Source organism: Haliotis rufescens, unplaced genomic scaffold, assembly GCF_023055435.1.
Source record: "Haliotis rufescens isolate VD_foot unplaced genomic scaffold, xgHalRufe1.0.p SCAF_3, whole genome shotgun sequence".
Taxonomy (NCBI): domain Eukaryota; kingdom Metazoa; phylum Mollusca; class Gastropoda; order Lepetellida; family Haliotidae; genus Haliotis; species Haliotis rufescens.
In genome coordinates, this window is record NW_025964001.1 from 30,670,450 (window position 1) to 30,686,986 (window position 16,537).

A 16,537-nucleotide genomic window follows, 5' to 3' on the forward strand; every position below is an offset into this window, starting at 1 on the left:
TTAGAATTTTCTCAGACTTAAGACCTCTTTAGCACTCTAAGAATGTATATGAATACCGCCCCTGATTTTAATGAGATTGAGAAAGTCGTTCTTCGACTCTGTTTTATGTTTTAATATCATTAATTGTGATGTGCCTCGCGTGAGAAAATCTGCCATGAAGCGCTCCGCTAGGCCCTTAATTTCGGTGACCTGACATATAATCATCTGTCTGGCTTCGAAGCCTGCATCATTCATAGGCTGAATCGCATGATGATACCCATCTTCCCTAGGCAAGAGAGTTAACTGACTTTAAAAGTCCACTTTCCACTCTTGCCGAACTATGCTGGGATTCCTGGGCTCGACCGTAGCACCACCAGTGGCTATTACGAGTAATGTCCCTTCTATGCCTCTCCTATGGACCAATCAGATTCCACCTCACGTATCACTTGCATTTGCTTTAAACAAAACGCATGTGCCCAGTCAAGACGATCTGATCGATAATCAAGATCTATATATTGTGATAAAACGAGTCTTACTGATCGCGAAGTGCACCAAATCACGTGAGCACCTTGATTACAAACATGAAAAGATTTAGAAAATATCTGTTGACAACGAGTTAGCGGTGCACATGTTTTGCAAATCCTGCAGTCGACCGAAATCTGCATTACAGTTTACGAACCGGATAACGATTTCGGAGCGCGATTTTGATTGGACTATGCATAGACTCGTTAGTCCAGCCAAAATGTAACTCCATAATACCAGCCTAGTTCGGCAAGAGTGGAAACTGGACTTTCAGTTAACTCACTTGCCTCGGGAAGATGGATGATACCGTCCCGAGTTGACGTTATTTTTAGACATTTAGGAATTCCCCTAAAGTAGTTCTGTGTCTCCGCTCGTTTGACAGTAAATCACGCGATATACTGACGTTCATGGGGAAATATTGATAGTAGCGTGTGACCTCGCCAAGGTGAACACTACCAAGCTGACTGTCGTTCATTTCCCGATGAACGTCAGTATGTCACGTGATTACGTTGTCAATCGAGCGGAGACAGCCAGAACTACTTTAGGGGAATTCCATAATGTCTAAAAATTACCTCAAATAGGGACTGGTATCATCATATGACAATTTCTTTGATTGTGCACAGTTCACGAAAACTAAATGCCATAATAAAGAATGAATTTTGATCTTTTATAACATAATTGTTGTCACTAACGTCTGCTGGTATCGAACGCGTCGCGTGCTTTGAGCGTACTTCACTTGCCCACAGTTTGAGTAACGAAAAATGGGGTGATGGACTTTTTACAGGAAAAGCTAACTTGAATAAAAAATGTATACACACCCACACACCCACACACCCGTCAAAAAAGTTAACTACGGCCTTGCTTGTAGGGCCCTAAATCATCAGGGAAAACTACTGTAGTTTCAAAGGTTTCATAACTGATGTTACCAAATATTCAAAGTGTATTGCAAAACGGTGTACGGCCCACTGTCCGAGAGCGACATCGATTCAGGCTATGAATGATATGCAGGCTTTGAAGCCCGACAGATCAGGTATATATGCCGGGTCACCGAAATGAAGCGTCCATTCGAAGCTATAACAGAGAATGCTCGACTTACTAAAATTCGCGCATCATGGAATTTGCTCACGTGAAGCACTCTCTTCTTCAGCTGATGAACGTCAACAAATACAACCTCAATCCTGAAATTGATCACCTCTGATCCCAATCAAAATCGAGTATTTTCCAAATTCACGGTAGAATTTTCAATATTATATGTTAATGGCAGCTGAAATACATTTTTTTTAATGTTTGCGTACCACTCGTGCTTTTTCAATTTCCCGCAATAAATACTGAGCTCTCACGTGGAGAGTCCCGGATCGTGACCATGACGTCATCCCAGCAGGAAAAGACGCGAGCACTTGGCGATAACCAATCATATCTCGTAAGAGAAAGCACATCACAAATTCACGTGATCGCTAAAAATAGAGTTGGGGATTACCTCATTTCAACCCATGAAAGTTGTTTGACGCAGCATGAAAGAGCACTCCATTGACAGCGAGGAAGCGACTGCGTATGTGAGGTGAGCGATAAGCTTCCGGGTACCGTTGACAAAAAAATCTCAGCCCAACTGTGATCGCAAGCCTGTGTTAAAGTATGTGAGTGTAACCGGGTTTTTTTAGAAAATATCACACAAACGCAGGTTGATGGTCGGATGTCAGCCTGTATTAAAGTATGGGAGTGTAACCGGGGAGGTTTTGAGAAGATATCACACAAACGCAGGTTGATGGTCAGATGTCAGCCTGTGTTAAAGTATGGGAGTGTAACTGGGGTGGTTTTGAGAAGATATCACACAAACGCAGGTTGATGGTCGGATGTCAGCCTGTATTAAAGTATGGGAGTGTAACCGGGGAGGTTTTGAGAAGATATCACACAAACGAAGGTTGATGGTCAGATGTCAGCCTGTGTTAAAGTATGGGAGTGTAACTGGGGTGGTTTTGAGAAGATATCACACAAACGCAGGTTGATGATCGGATGTCAGCCTGTGTTAAAGTATGGGAGTGTAACTGGGGTGGTTTTGAGAAGATATCACACAAACACAGGTTGATGGTCGGATGTCAGCCTGTATTAAAGTATGGGAGTGTAGCCGGGGAGGTTTTGAGAAGATATCACACAAACGCAGGTTGATGTTCGGATGTCAGCCTGTATTAAAGTATGGGAGTGTAACCGGGGTGGTTTTGAGAAGATATCACAAAAACGCAGGTTGATGGTCGGATGTCATTTGTTTTATACTCTTGGAGAAATGAACGAAGGCCGTGTAGAATTAAATACACAGACTTATAATATGCAAAATACCTACACATACAATTAAAACATTACAAATATAACTTATTAACAAATATTAATACTTAAACTTCCATCCGTATCCAGCCTCCAAAAGTTATTGCCGCTGAATCCTTTTAATTATATGTATATTTTATTGGGGAGGGGAAGGAAGCGTGTCTTACCCACATTATAAGTACCTAGTTACACCATAAGTTAAGTAAAATCCACATGAAAATGTCATTTAAAATTAGCTATAATAAACTTGCTTACATACACAAAGTAATTAAGCAAAATATTGATTTTCACATGCACAATGAACGTTATATGTGATTTCACTGTGAATTTGAGTAATTTGTGCTATAGTTGTCATGTGCTAATGTTTCGGCCCAATACGGGAATTTAGAATAAAAACGTGTTAAAACATCTTTGTTAATTAGAAATATTAGTTCACATATAAAAGTGGACTTAATCTAAAACTGTTAAAATAGAAAATAGTGTAGTGTAATGAGATACATTAAAAAATTTGAACTGGTTTCAAGAGTGTATTGTTTTGATTTATCTTCGCTTCAATACACTCGATCATATATATACTTAACAACAAAAGTTCCTGTGACACCAATATTTTAGTGTATTTTTAAAAACAAGTAAAGTTTGGTTTTCTATATTGTTGTACATGTATGGAATCAAGTCTCAAAAAAATGCTACAGAAATGCATGCATTCCATGCAAAAGTTGACTTTTATGCAAGCCCCATGCATTTCACTACCCAAGAATGGGTATAAAAACATTAGCGTTAAAGGGATTCCATATGCATTGTTTAGCATCAGGCTGACAACAACCACTCAGAAAAACAACAAAATTACGCAATTATTCAACATTACGTAATGCCATGCCTGTCCGAAAATGAGCATCTGCGAGACCCATTGGTATGCTTGAAGCAGGATGGAGTCAACGGGATGTTACAAGACAATTTAACGTCCACAGAAACACCATTTGGTGTTTATGGCAACGTTGGCAACAGACGAATGTATTCAGAGACCATCCTCGGAGTGGCAGGCCACGCGTAACCAATAATCGACAAGACAACTGGATTCGAAAAACAAACCTACAAAATCGATTCCAGCCAGCAACAGTGACTGCAAGAAGCATCCCTGGCCTTCGACGAAGATCTTCACAAACCGTACGTCGTCGACTCAGATGTGCAGAGATTGTTGCCAGAAGACACGCCAGACATCCCATTTTGACAGGAAACCACCTTCAAGCACGTCTACAGTGGTGCAGACAGCATCTGCGCTGGACGGCCATGCAGTGGGGACAAGTTCTATTCACTGATGAGTCTCATTTTCACCTCAGCCACAGCGATGGACGGTTTCTAGTGTACCGACGTCGAGGTGAACGTTACGTCAATCATTGTGTCATGGAAGAAGATTGGTTCGGGGGCGGCAGCGTGATGGTATGGGTGGGATTACAGCAAGACAGAGGACCCGTTTGATAGTGGTGGAGGGAAATCTCAATGGACAGCGCTACAGCGACGAGACCATCGGCCCTGTTGTTCTACCTTTTTTGCGTCGTCATGGCCCAGGCATTACCTTTCCACATGACAACGCCCGGCCTCATATTGCTCGACTTGTTCAGCCCTGGCCGGCTCGCTCCCCTGATCTCACACCAATCGAGCACATGTGGGATGAGATGGATCGGCACCATCGATGTCAACCACGTGTTCCACAGACACTCTGGGAACTTCGAAACATGCTCCAGCTGATATGGACAGATATCCCACAGGACTTTGTATGACCCCTGGTCCATTTCATGAGACGAAGATGTGTTGCTTGCATCGCAACCAGAGTTGGACACACACGCTATTGATTTGTAAATTGACATTTTGGCATGTTCATGTTTTTTATGAAATCACACATGTTGTCAGTCCAAATCTTCACTCCAACATGGGAAAACTGCAGGGCTCACGAAATTAGAGCTCTGGCAACAATTCCACTTCCTTAGAACACAATATACAAGTGGTGGCGAGCTGTGAATGAAAATCCCACACTAAGTTTTCATACTTCTACTTACTTGATGTTCAAACCTATCCGTGAAGATATGGGGTAGAGAGGGTCTTCAGCAACCCATGCTTGCCGTAAGAGGCGACTAATGGGATCAGATGGTCAGGCTTGCTGACTTGGTTGATGCATGTCATCATATCCCAATTGCGTGGATCGATGCTCATTACATCAATCAACAGATTGTCTGGTCAAGACTTGATTATTTACAGACCGCCGTCATATAGCTGGAATACTGCTGAGTGCAGCGTCAAACAACAAACAAACAAAATTAGTTCAAACTGATCTGGAAGGACTATAATCATGCTGTAGTCCCCGGGACCCATGGTGGCAGCCCAGGTTAAAGTCTCCAAGTATTCCTGCCACCCTCTTCTTTCAGGAACTTGGGGGAGGGGCAGGGGGTCAAGGGTTTCAGTAGTATCTCAAGGTAATTTGCCTCAGTGAGTGGGCAGATTGCTGGCTAACAGTAACACTGGAATCAGAGGTCGAGTGAGTGAGTTGGGTTTAATGCCTGTTTTAACAGTATTCCAGTTATATCACGGCGTGTCAGCTTAATTTGGAGGAAAGCCCCAAGTGATGCAGGTCTCAGACGTTTACCACTTCGGTGAAACCCACGAGCACGGGTATGGTGCTGACATTCCTAGAAACATAATCGGGGCGAACCGGGATTCGAACCCACAATCATAGGTTTCTGGCATGCCCAAGGGACGCAACTCTGCACAGCGAATCGCAGCGCCTTAGACAACTGGGCCACCCGTGCCCCCAATCAGAGGTCAAGGGGATATAAAGTGATATACAAGATATCTACATGATAGTCTGGTATGTGTCATTGTACAGGAAGTGATGTCATAGGAGATCTCAGTACTGGGATAACTTTAACTATAGGTTAAATATAGTAAAATACATCAAATAAGAAATGATGTAATAGAGGTAGTATTATAAGAATTAAGCACAATAATAACTATTGTTTGAATTTGGTGCTAATATGATTTTACCTCCCATTTTTTAGCAAAGATTTAAGATTGTTATGGCACTCTGATCACTTAGTGGAGCTTTGCTTGTGGGGTTATTACCTCTTTGGTCACGTGGACAAGGTGTCTGTCATCAGATCAGAATGTCTGTGGTTCGAATCCCATGGCCACTACACTGTCAAATATTTGTAAGGGTGTATGGAATCAACATAAATCTAATTGAATGTTTCAGCATGCTGTAAAGGTTTGTATTCATCTGCAGGTTTAACAAATGTTATATTTGGGATAACACTAACTTTCTTAGTAAAGTACACATTCTAGTACTTTTTTGGGTTGAGTCCCATCAGGGAATAGAACCCATACTGCCAGAGCGAGGCACCTAATTGCCAGCACACAAAGTCAGGGATCTTACACACAAAATGAAAGTCCCAACAACTGGTAGTCAAGATCACATACTTTGTGTACCCCTCTGACAAGTGTAAATTGGCACGGCTCCCATGGCGCAAGCTATGAATTCACAATGCCATTTTGTGTGTGGTCAAATGTAACAAATGTTATATTTGGGATAACTCTTTCTTAGTAAAGTACAGATTCTAGTTCTTATGGCAATTTAACATTTGTTACATTAGACCACTTTCTAAATGGCATTTTGTATTCAACTCTGTATGTTGTTGTTTGGCCAAGTCACTACATGATTTTTCACTTTTTCCAGGTTTTGAGAAACATGGGGTCCAAGCACAGTTCTGGGACACTGAAAAACACAAGTTGCTTGTTGTATGAGATCCCAGATGACCTGATTATAGAAATACTCATACAAGTTCCAGCCAGAGATATTGTGAAGAACTGCGTGCGTGTGTGTCATCAGTTGAGAGATATCATCGCCAGCCCCACACTGTGGAAGAGGAAGTGTGAACTGGGAGGGAAATATATTCCTCGTTTTGTGAAGCCAGAAGATTTCAAAAAGATTTTTTTCTTTAACCCCTATACGAGAAATTTGATCAAGAATCCATGTGCACAGGGTAGGATAATTTTTATGCACAATGATTTAATGTCAAACGTTTCACTTTTTGTTTGTTTGTTGTTTAACTCAACACTCAGAAATATCCAGCTATATGACGGCGGTCTGTAAATAATCGAGCCTGGACCAGACAATCCAGTGATTGACATCATGAGCATCGATCAGCAATGACATGCATCAACCATGTCAGTGAGTCGCCTCTTACGACAAGCATAGTCGCCTTTTACGGCAAGCATGGGTTGCTGAAGACTCTACTCTACCCCGATCTTCATGGGTCAAAATGTTTCACTAACATGGGCTAATTTGAGTCGCAAAGGACTGGCCATTAATTATAGGGGGAGTAGTTAAGAGGGAATCTGGGGAGGGTCACAAAAAGATATGACAGTCTTTAGGGTAAGGCATGGTCACAGCATTCACATAAGACAATAAGCAAACACATATGACTCTAAATAAAGAAATCTGATACCTTCGGATATTAAGAGGAGCTAAGTTTGAATCACAAACATTGTATTCCCTTGAAAAATTTACAATCTGGTCAAATTTGACAGGGCCCACAAGCATAAAGCGATCTCAGCGCATCAACTATCGTAAGCCTATGTAAAAGTATGGGAGTAATGATCATTATAGGTCTAAGATCGTTATGTGATGGACAATGGCGGGCACTGCTGTCATCAGGACAGGACTAGGTGGTGGACGGGCTGAGGCAGAGGTATTAGATTACTTGATTTTCTCATCTTTTCTGTGATTTTCATTCAAGTATCTTGAGTGATTCTGACTGATGAATTATGAACATGTCTTAGTGGTTTGTTGTGTCCAAATGTTTCACTGACATGGGCTGCAGCAGACGTCATGACCCTGCTTGGATTCCACAGAGGAGATATGTCTCAATCACCCCATGCTGCATGTAGGAGCTAACACTCGTGAAGATTTCATGGTTAGAAAATGGAAGCAGTGTAGATTGTTGGTCATAATATCAACCACTGGTTTGTCTCATCCAGACATGACTATTTACAAGGTCCTGTAGAATAGGTCTTCAGCAAACCATTCTTGCTATAAAAGGCGACTGTACTTGTTGTAAGAGGCCACAGATGGCAATGGGTGGTCATGCACTTGGTTGATGCATGTCATCTTATTGCAAGGATCGATGCTCACGATGTCAATCACTGAATTATTAGGTCCAGACTCAATTATTTACAGACCCCGTCATTTATGGGCGGGCCATTCGGTAAAAAAATACAAAGTTGAAAAAAGTAAACAAGTAAGCAATTAAGGTCAAATATTACGAATAAAGAACTAAATGATACTATTAAAGGTCAAAATAATTGTCAACGTCCTTTCGTGCTCACTGACGTTTTTTCGTACACATTGTTCTGTCTTTTCTTATGACGTCTTTTCGTAACATTTGACTATTAATATTGCATACTTTTGACATTTATTTCAACTTTGTATGTTTAACCCTCGTCTGTTTGTTTTGTATTTTGACCTTTAGTAGTAACATTTAGTTCTTTATTCGTAATATTTGACCTTAATTGCGTACTTTTGTCCTTTTTTTCAACTTTGTATTTTTTGACCGAATGGCCGCCCATAGTCATACAGCTGAAATATTACTGAGTGTGGCGTTAAACAACAAACAAACAAACAAACAAACAAGGTCCTGTAATATGGCTGGAATATTGCATCACATTCACTTACTCACTCCACCTACTGTCTGTCACGTCTGTTTTTTTGTTTTTATTGTTTTCATTGTTTTTACTGTTTTGTAATTTCAAATTTAAACATGTTACAAGATATTTTTTCATTTTCTTTTACAATAGAGGGATTACAGCACTGGAAAGTCATGCAAAATGGAGGCAGCAGATTCAAAGTGCAGACAGAGAGTCATGGATCTCAAGATGTAGCTCTTACAAATATGAATCAAGGTAAACTCTCTTCAACGAGTGAGTGATTTGACTGTATTCGGCTTTAAACTGTATGTCAGTGATGTCACAGTTTTATCGACAGGACGTGGAATGAAAGTGGTGTTGGAATATTTCAGTGAAAGAAATTTCAAAGATGGGCCCTTATAACCACACATAAGTTAAATTCAGAGATCAAGCGGTGGGAACAAACTTCGTTAAAACGATAATCAAGCTAAAACTTCTTTGATACTTGTTACTTGGCAATTATTTTCCCTTTCTACACTGCTGTTTTCTCTGTAAAAATATCTGTAACAAATGCATCAAAATAAGGTTTTGTATAAATTGTCTTGCTTAGTACATTGCATTTATATATATTACTTACAGACTGCTCTAGATCAGGGCTGCTTTATACAGCAAATTTGTATAATTCATTACAAACCTGCTTTAACACATCTTTGCATTTTGTTATCATCAAAAGTGCTATACACAAGTGCATATCCATATGCTCCTGTAATAAAGTCTTTCAGTCCTCTTCTGTGTGTCATTTGTCTGATCTTGGAGACCACACAGAGTAACCTCCTCTCCGCTAGGTGGAGTTGGCATTATTGTTGGATTCCAATGTGCCATCACCTATCCAACTACCCGCACACGATCAAGGCGGACAGGAAGGGCATACACCATTGTGTTTTAAGGGGTATACATTACAATATTCTTCAGACCCATTCGCCCAAATCTAATGTGCAGAGGGGAATCTGGAGCCACTAGGCAGGCTATAGAAATGGTCTCTTTCAACCAAGAGGCAATAGTCTGCATCTAGGATGTAGATGTGGAAAAGAAGTGATGTATGCTGACTACACATGCACAGAATCCTGTTGAAAATTTGAAGATTTGGTTGTGTTATGACAGACAAAATACAATATTATTGGCACTGAAATACTAGAAAGAATATGAAAACATCAGGATACCTTATAGTGAGACAATACAGTCTGCTGCAGTTTAAAGGAAATTTTATAAAATTGTGCAAGAATAAGATCATCTGCTGCATGCACGCAAGTGAAGTTATGACATATAAGATTGAACACTCTTTTCTCATCTGCCCTTGGGGCTCAGTGGGAAAACAGTGGGTTACAAAACTTAACACTATATATTTGAGGTTGCAGGTTCAATTCATATCATGGAATTTCCATGTGAAATATTCTTTTACTTTTAACCAGTCAAAATCAAATTTGGTTTTATAATTAAATTGATAAACCTTACTTGAAAGAAGTAGCTCTCACAAGGTAACTATGAGATTGGAAGATACATTCACTACAAATGGCAAAAGTGGCAGTAGGTTTATAGTGATTATTGTTCAACTCTCAACAATATTTCAGCTGTATGGTGGAGGTCACTTATCAAGCTTTGACCAGTCAATCCGCCTATGCAATTGCGGTATAATGACCATCAACCAAGTCAGCGAGTCTGACCACCTGATTCCGTTAGTTGCCTATTATGACAAGCATTGTTTGATAAATACTGGTTCTATCCAGGTTTTTTAGGGGGGAGGGGGGTTGATTTATTTAAGGACAAACGTAACCGAAAGGTGGCTATGGAGGGATACCCATCACTGATTGTCCAGCAGTCATCATTTGAAAGGATCCTATCGACATATGGATATGCGTTGTGGATATCAATTTTGATGATAACAAAAGTCAAATTCATGTTTAAGGTAAAGTGTACATTAAGTATATCTGTTCTATTCTTTCACTAAATATTACAGAGTGGTCCGGCCCGATTATAAAGAAGTGGGCCACGTCGTACGGGGCTTGTGAGAAGGTGCAGACAATTGATCTCTGGGACGAGGGTGTGGTTGCTGAAGTGTTGGACCAGATCAAACCACCTATCTACATTTCTGAGTGGTAGGTTGAGAGTAAAGCGAAAATGTTTTGTTTTGTTTTGTTTATGGATTAACAGACCAGAGCCAAAACACATGCAATCAATAAGTACAATATAAAAAAATTGTCTGCAGGACCTTTTTTTAACCCACTGGATATCCAGTATTAAAGTATTTTTATGAAGGTGATCAGAATTTCATCTACTTGACATTGATATTTGTTGCCTTGATGATATTTCATTTTACAGTGTTCTTAACTTTACATTGTCAAAATAAGATACATAATTTTAAAAAGTTTTTTTTAATTTAATTTTAAAAAATATTTTTGTCTGCTCGCTCTCTTGCATTTTGAGGTTGGAGATGAAAAACAAAACAAAAATATGGATGGCCTTACCATGATTAAAGTGATATCTTACTGACCTTCACATCAGACAAACCACATTACAAAGCCAATTTACAGCCTTGGTTTCACAATGCATAGCATCCTACCTATGTGGATTCCAGGATAGAATGTAGGTCCTCAGCAACCCATGCTGGTCGTAAGAGGTAGGATCGGTGGTTAGGCTCTCTGACTTGGTTGATGCATGATACTTTATCCCAATTGCTTGGATCGATCCTCATGATATCAATCACTGGATTGTCTGGTCTAAACTCCATTACTTACAGACTGCCATCAAATTGGAAAATTACTGAGTGCATCATTGTAATGTGTGTGTGTGAGTGTATATATGTATATATGTACAGTGGCACATTAAGAAATTCACAAAATAATCACATGACACATTCTCGTTAGATATCATTTTTACGAAACGAGTGGACTTTCTATGGTATCTGACTGAGCAATCGCTTGGTCAGATACAATAGAAAGTTGTAAAGTATTGTCCAGAGTTGTCTCCCTTGGTAGACAAGCTGGCAGACGACAAACAAGACCAGTGTGGAAATGACAGCTTTGGAAAAAAGAAAGATTATTTCTGAAGTATACAATCATTGAATCCGATAATCACAGGTCATTACAGAGAGGACAGACTTTCCACTATCAACTGTGTTCCGTGTTTTGAAAAATATTGAGAGTGGAGATTGAATTGAGCACAAAAAGGGAGCAGGCCGGCCAAAGATATTGACTGTTGGTGACAGAAGGCGACTTGGTATATTGATGTCTAGAAACAGATACATGAGCATAGAAAATATTAGGCATGAAGTGATTAATAGAGGAAATTTAAAGAGACAGTAAGAATGCATTTGCATGGAAATGATTGGCAGAAATAACGAGGAATTGGATCACCACTCCTAAAACCTGGATAGCAAGAACGACGTTTGACCTGATGTTTGGAGCATAGGAATTTCAATTGGGACAATGTTATGTTATCAGATAGAAGTTCAGTGTGGCTGTATCTAAACTGCATGAAAATGTGGACCAAAGGTACAGAAAAAACAATTTGGAGTGTCTGTTGGGTGCCACACCATAATGTGTATTTGTAGGTAACATAACTTGGGCAATATAAACTGATATTCTACAGGGACATCTCCTCCCTAAGCATTCTCAGGATTGGAAATCACTAAGCACAATATCAATCAAACAAATCACAAAAATATATGTGACATGAAAGCAGAGGTGATGAGATATTGGGACAGCATGACTCATGATTTTCTAGCTTCCTGATAGGTTGGTTGGTTGGTTGGATGGTTGGTTTGTTGTTTAACGCCCCACTCAGCAATATTCCAGCTATATGACGGCGGTCTGTAAATAATCGAGTCTGGACCAGACAATCCAGTGATTGATATCATGAGCATCGATCCACGCAATTGGGATCAATGACATGCATCAACCAAGTCAGCGAGCCTGACCACCCGATCCCGTTAGTCGCCTTTTACAACAAGCAAAGTCGCCTTTTACGGCAAGCATGGGTTACTGAAGACCTATTCTACCCCGGAATCTTCACGGGGCTCCTGATATGCAGAATGCATCGCTGCATTCAGGCATGTATTAGGAAAAGAGGTGGTCTGACAAAATATTTAACTGTTTGCTGCTTTGTAACTTTAGGCAAGCATTGTTTCTTGGTCAAACTTAACTCTTGGTCAGTGACTAAAAATCTATAATTTACAATGTTTTCATTCGCATGAATATCTTGTCAAAATATATATGTATATATAGTATATGACACCCAAGTTTTGTTTATATAACAGTATTAACATTAATCTGATTAATATGACTGGAAATATGCCTTGGCTATCTCTTTATTTAAGGTACACTGCCCGAACCGACTGTGCTTGCCATTATGAGCTGGAGGTGAATCTGTTGTCTGGTGATAGGAAACAGCTGGACAAATTTACCTTTGAGGATGATATCCCACAGTGGACTGCAGGAGAGTGGACAAAGGTAGTTCCCATGGCAACATAGCTGTGCAGAGTTGCCTCCCTTGGGCACACCAGGATTCTATGTTTTGGGGTTCAAATATCAATTTCAACAGGTTCTTGGTTTGTCAGCACCAATCTGTGCATGTTGGTGCATCAAAGTGAGACATGTCCAAGAACAGGATATATTTGGACTTGATTCCCAGGTGATGCTTTCATGATGTGTAACTGAAACACTGTTAAAATAGATCTGTTCAGAGTGTGGACGTTTCTCACTTTGGTGAAACTCATATTATTACAGACATTAAATTTTTTGATTTATTAGAGTAAAACGTTCACCATAGCAACATATACTGAAAATTGCAACCTAATATTTATGTCTACATGCACCTTGTGCGTAAAAAACCCATCAAGTTTGTGTGTGACTAACCCTTCCTTGTCCACATAACAGTGATCTTTGAACACACTCAATACCTCTATGATTTACTTGCAATACTACATCACTAACTGCTGAGCTGTGTGTAATCATCAAAGATCTGAGATTGTACTTATTTGGAGTAGTTTATTCATCTATGCTTCATCTTTGATGAACTTATTGGACGAGGGTGCAAGCTGGTTTGGTCTGGTGCAACTAGCTTTTCATGTCAACATGCTCCTGGTGCAAGTTAAAACAAGTTCCTTGAATCGAGGCCTGTATTATGACAGACAAAGAGCACATTCCAGATGATCTTGGATTTGACTTCACATTCAGTGCAGTCAGAGCTGGGGGTCAGCACTGCATGTTTCAGTGCCTTGTCCACAGAGCCATGCTCTCCATAGGAGAAATAAGGAAAACATTTAAATCCAATTCCATTATCCAAATCTACAGTATTTTCTTAAGTATAATGCACACATTTTTTCCCAAAAGTACTGCTCTCTAAATAGGAGAGCACATTATACACAGAGAAAATGAATTTGTTTCCAAAGCATAAACATACTTCTCAGCATGTAACATCATTGATGTCAACAAATCAACAAAGTTAACAAAGTAGGCCAGTTATTTTGTAACAAATAAGGTTCAGTGTATTCTTTAAGTTTTTAATCCTTTCAAACAATTATAAATTTCAATCCATCTTGTACAGGTTAATTTTGTCAAAATAACAATTTTGAAAAAGGAAATGGTGGTGGAAATAATGAATGTTTAAATCGGTGATCTCTGTTTTGTGTTTCAGGTGGAGCATGTCTTTCCAGACTATAAGGCTGGCGTTAGGTTTATTAAATTCCGCCATCTTGGTGTTGACAAGCAGTTTTGGGCTGGACATTATGGACCAAAGTTTACTCTCTCAACTGTGAAATTTACATTTGAAGCCAATACCGGTAGTTAGTGTCAGACTCTGTAATGTTCAGACTGTTCCAGGGACTTCACCAGAGAGAGCCAAGTCGATTGGTAGACCTTTAGTTACCATGGTAACAGCAAGCATGTGATATTTTGTGCTGGAGTAGAATATGTAACTGATATCTCTAAATATTGTACCAGGCGTATTAGCAAAATATCTGTGAATGAATGAGATTTAAGGATGGGATTTTGTTTTATGGAAGATTGCCTGTTATGTGTGGTTAAAGAAATTTTATATGCTGTGAAAGTGGAATCATTTTGATGTGTTACTGCCAGTATTTTTTATCCCCCGCCATGAAGTGGAAGGGGGATATAGGAATGGGTTCCATCCGTCCGTCCTACCGTCCGTCCATCACATTTCGTTTCCGGAGCAAATCTTGAAAACCGTACCATATTTCTTCACCAAACTAGACACATAGATAGGTCTAGTGGTGAACTGGTTCCTTTTGATAGTTTTGGGATTTTAATTTTATTTTTTGAGTTTCCATAGCAACGACTTTGACTTAGACTGAAAATGGCGGTAGTCCTTGTTTCCGGAGCAGATCTTGAAAACCATACCATATTTCTTCACCAAACTTGGCACATAATGTCATCTACCAGTATTGAATACATTTCCATTCTTGTTGTTATTGGCGGGGGATATGAGTATTTCATGCCTGTTAAGTTTAGTAGAATTGGTGTCAAAAACCCTCTTGTGATAATCTCTGTTATGTTTTAGGTCTTTGAAACGCATTTAGAAGTGATACACATAAGGAAAAGGGGTAAGCATATACTCCGAAACGTTGTGTTCCTCATAATAAAGAAGTTGACATCCATATATTCTCTTCCTTCTGTTATGTTTGTATTTCATTAGGCTTTAATTTGATATATATTTCCCTTATGTCATGCATGTCATCGTATCCCAATTGCGTGAATCGATGCTCATGCTGCCAATCACTGGATGGTCTTGTCCAGACTCGATTATTTTACAGACCACCGTCATATAACTGGAATATTGCTGAGTGACGTGTTAACTACAAACCAACCAACCAAATCCCTTATGTCACAGAGTGTCACTATAAGTAGTCTGAGTAATGTTGGGCTATTGTTGCTTTTCAACACAAGAGAAAGTTCTCTGCAGACCCCACCACCATCTCTGGGATAAGCTTTGCAATGCAACCCATGCTTGCCGTAAAAGGCGACTATGCTTGTAGTAAGAGGCGACGAACGGGATCGGGTGGTCAGCCTTGCTGGCTTGGTTCATGCATGTCATCGATCCCAATGTCCTGGATCGATGCTCATGATATCAATCACTGGATTGTCTGGTCCAGACTCGCTTATTTACCGACCACCAGCATATAACTGGAATATTGCCGAGTGCAGTGTTAAACAACAAACAAACAAACAAACATTAAGGGTTGGTACAGGGACATAAGGTCTGCTGGGGAATATAACCATGTCTTTCATGACACATGCCTTGAAAGTCTAAGTCACAGGGTGCATTGTAAAACAAGGATCTGTCTATTGTCTTTTATATCTTGATATTAATGTCATGTTTTGAGTATTCATTGTGTGTTTATGATATACCATAACAGTTGTTTCTTGCTGGTTATTATCAATAAAGGTGTAGTGAGTCGTGTATCGTAAACCTATAGAAAATGTGTTCTGTGTTGTGATTGGCTAATTTGGGTCACATGACCAAATGTCAAAGGGTGAAAATATGATTTGCATTCCCTGAAGCAAGCAATAGGTTTATAATATCGATAATTACTATGTGTGTGTCTATTTCTGGGATTTTATCGAGTATTTGCATCTTGGAAATTTTCATTCGAGCCCCTCAAGCTAACGCTTTCGGGTCTCGAGATGAATTTCCAAGATGCAAATACTCGATAAAATCCCGGAAATAGACACACACATAGTATTTATCTTCTAAATATGCCTCTGTGACCATAATGTCACTCATGTTGAGGTGTGTCCCAGTAATGTGGGAGGAAAGCCTGTGATGATGCTGGTCTTAGAGGGCAAGTAAACTGAACATGGCAACTTTGCACATTTTAATACTTTGCTTTTCCCTCTGATGTTTTAATCGCATGACTGAGCTTTGCTCTCTGCTCATCCATTAGATTAGCGTGTCCAGAATGCCCCAAAATAGTAAAAAGACAGAAGATACCTTTGATTTGTCTACTCAGGGGATTAATCCCTGACAGGCAATC

General features: G+C 39.8%; 1 protein-coding gene across 3 annotated transcripts; it reads left to right on the top strand.

Annotated features, from left to right (window-relative positions):
* The first annotated feature begins 1,936 nt into the window (after positions 1–1,936).
* Positions 1,937–14,822, top strand: LOC124145762 (F-box only protein 6-like). Of its 3 annotated transcripts, none has more exons than XM_046515676.2 (6): positions 1,937–2,059; positions 6,542–6,848; positions 8,662–8,766; positions 10,505–10,643; positions 12,863–12,995; positions 14,182–14,822. In XM_046515676.2, the coding sequence occupies exons 2-6, from the start codon at positions 6,554–6,556 to the stop codon at positions 14,332–14,334; spliced, it is 825 nt and encodes a 274-aa protein (XP_046371632.2). In that variant the 5' UTR covers positions 1,937–2,059; positions 6,542–6,553; the 3' UTR covers positions 14,335–14,822. The 3 variants fall into 3 exon arrangements, with proteins under 3 accessions (XP_046371632.2, XP_046371647.2, XP_046371638.2); XM_046515691.2 differs by having other exon boundaries at positions 1,984–2,135; XM_046515682.2 differs by having other exon boundaries at positions 1,985–2,131.
* The last annotated feature ends 1,715 nt before the right edge of the window (positions 14,823–16,537 follow it).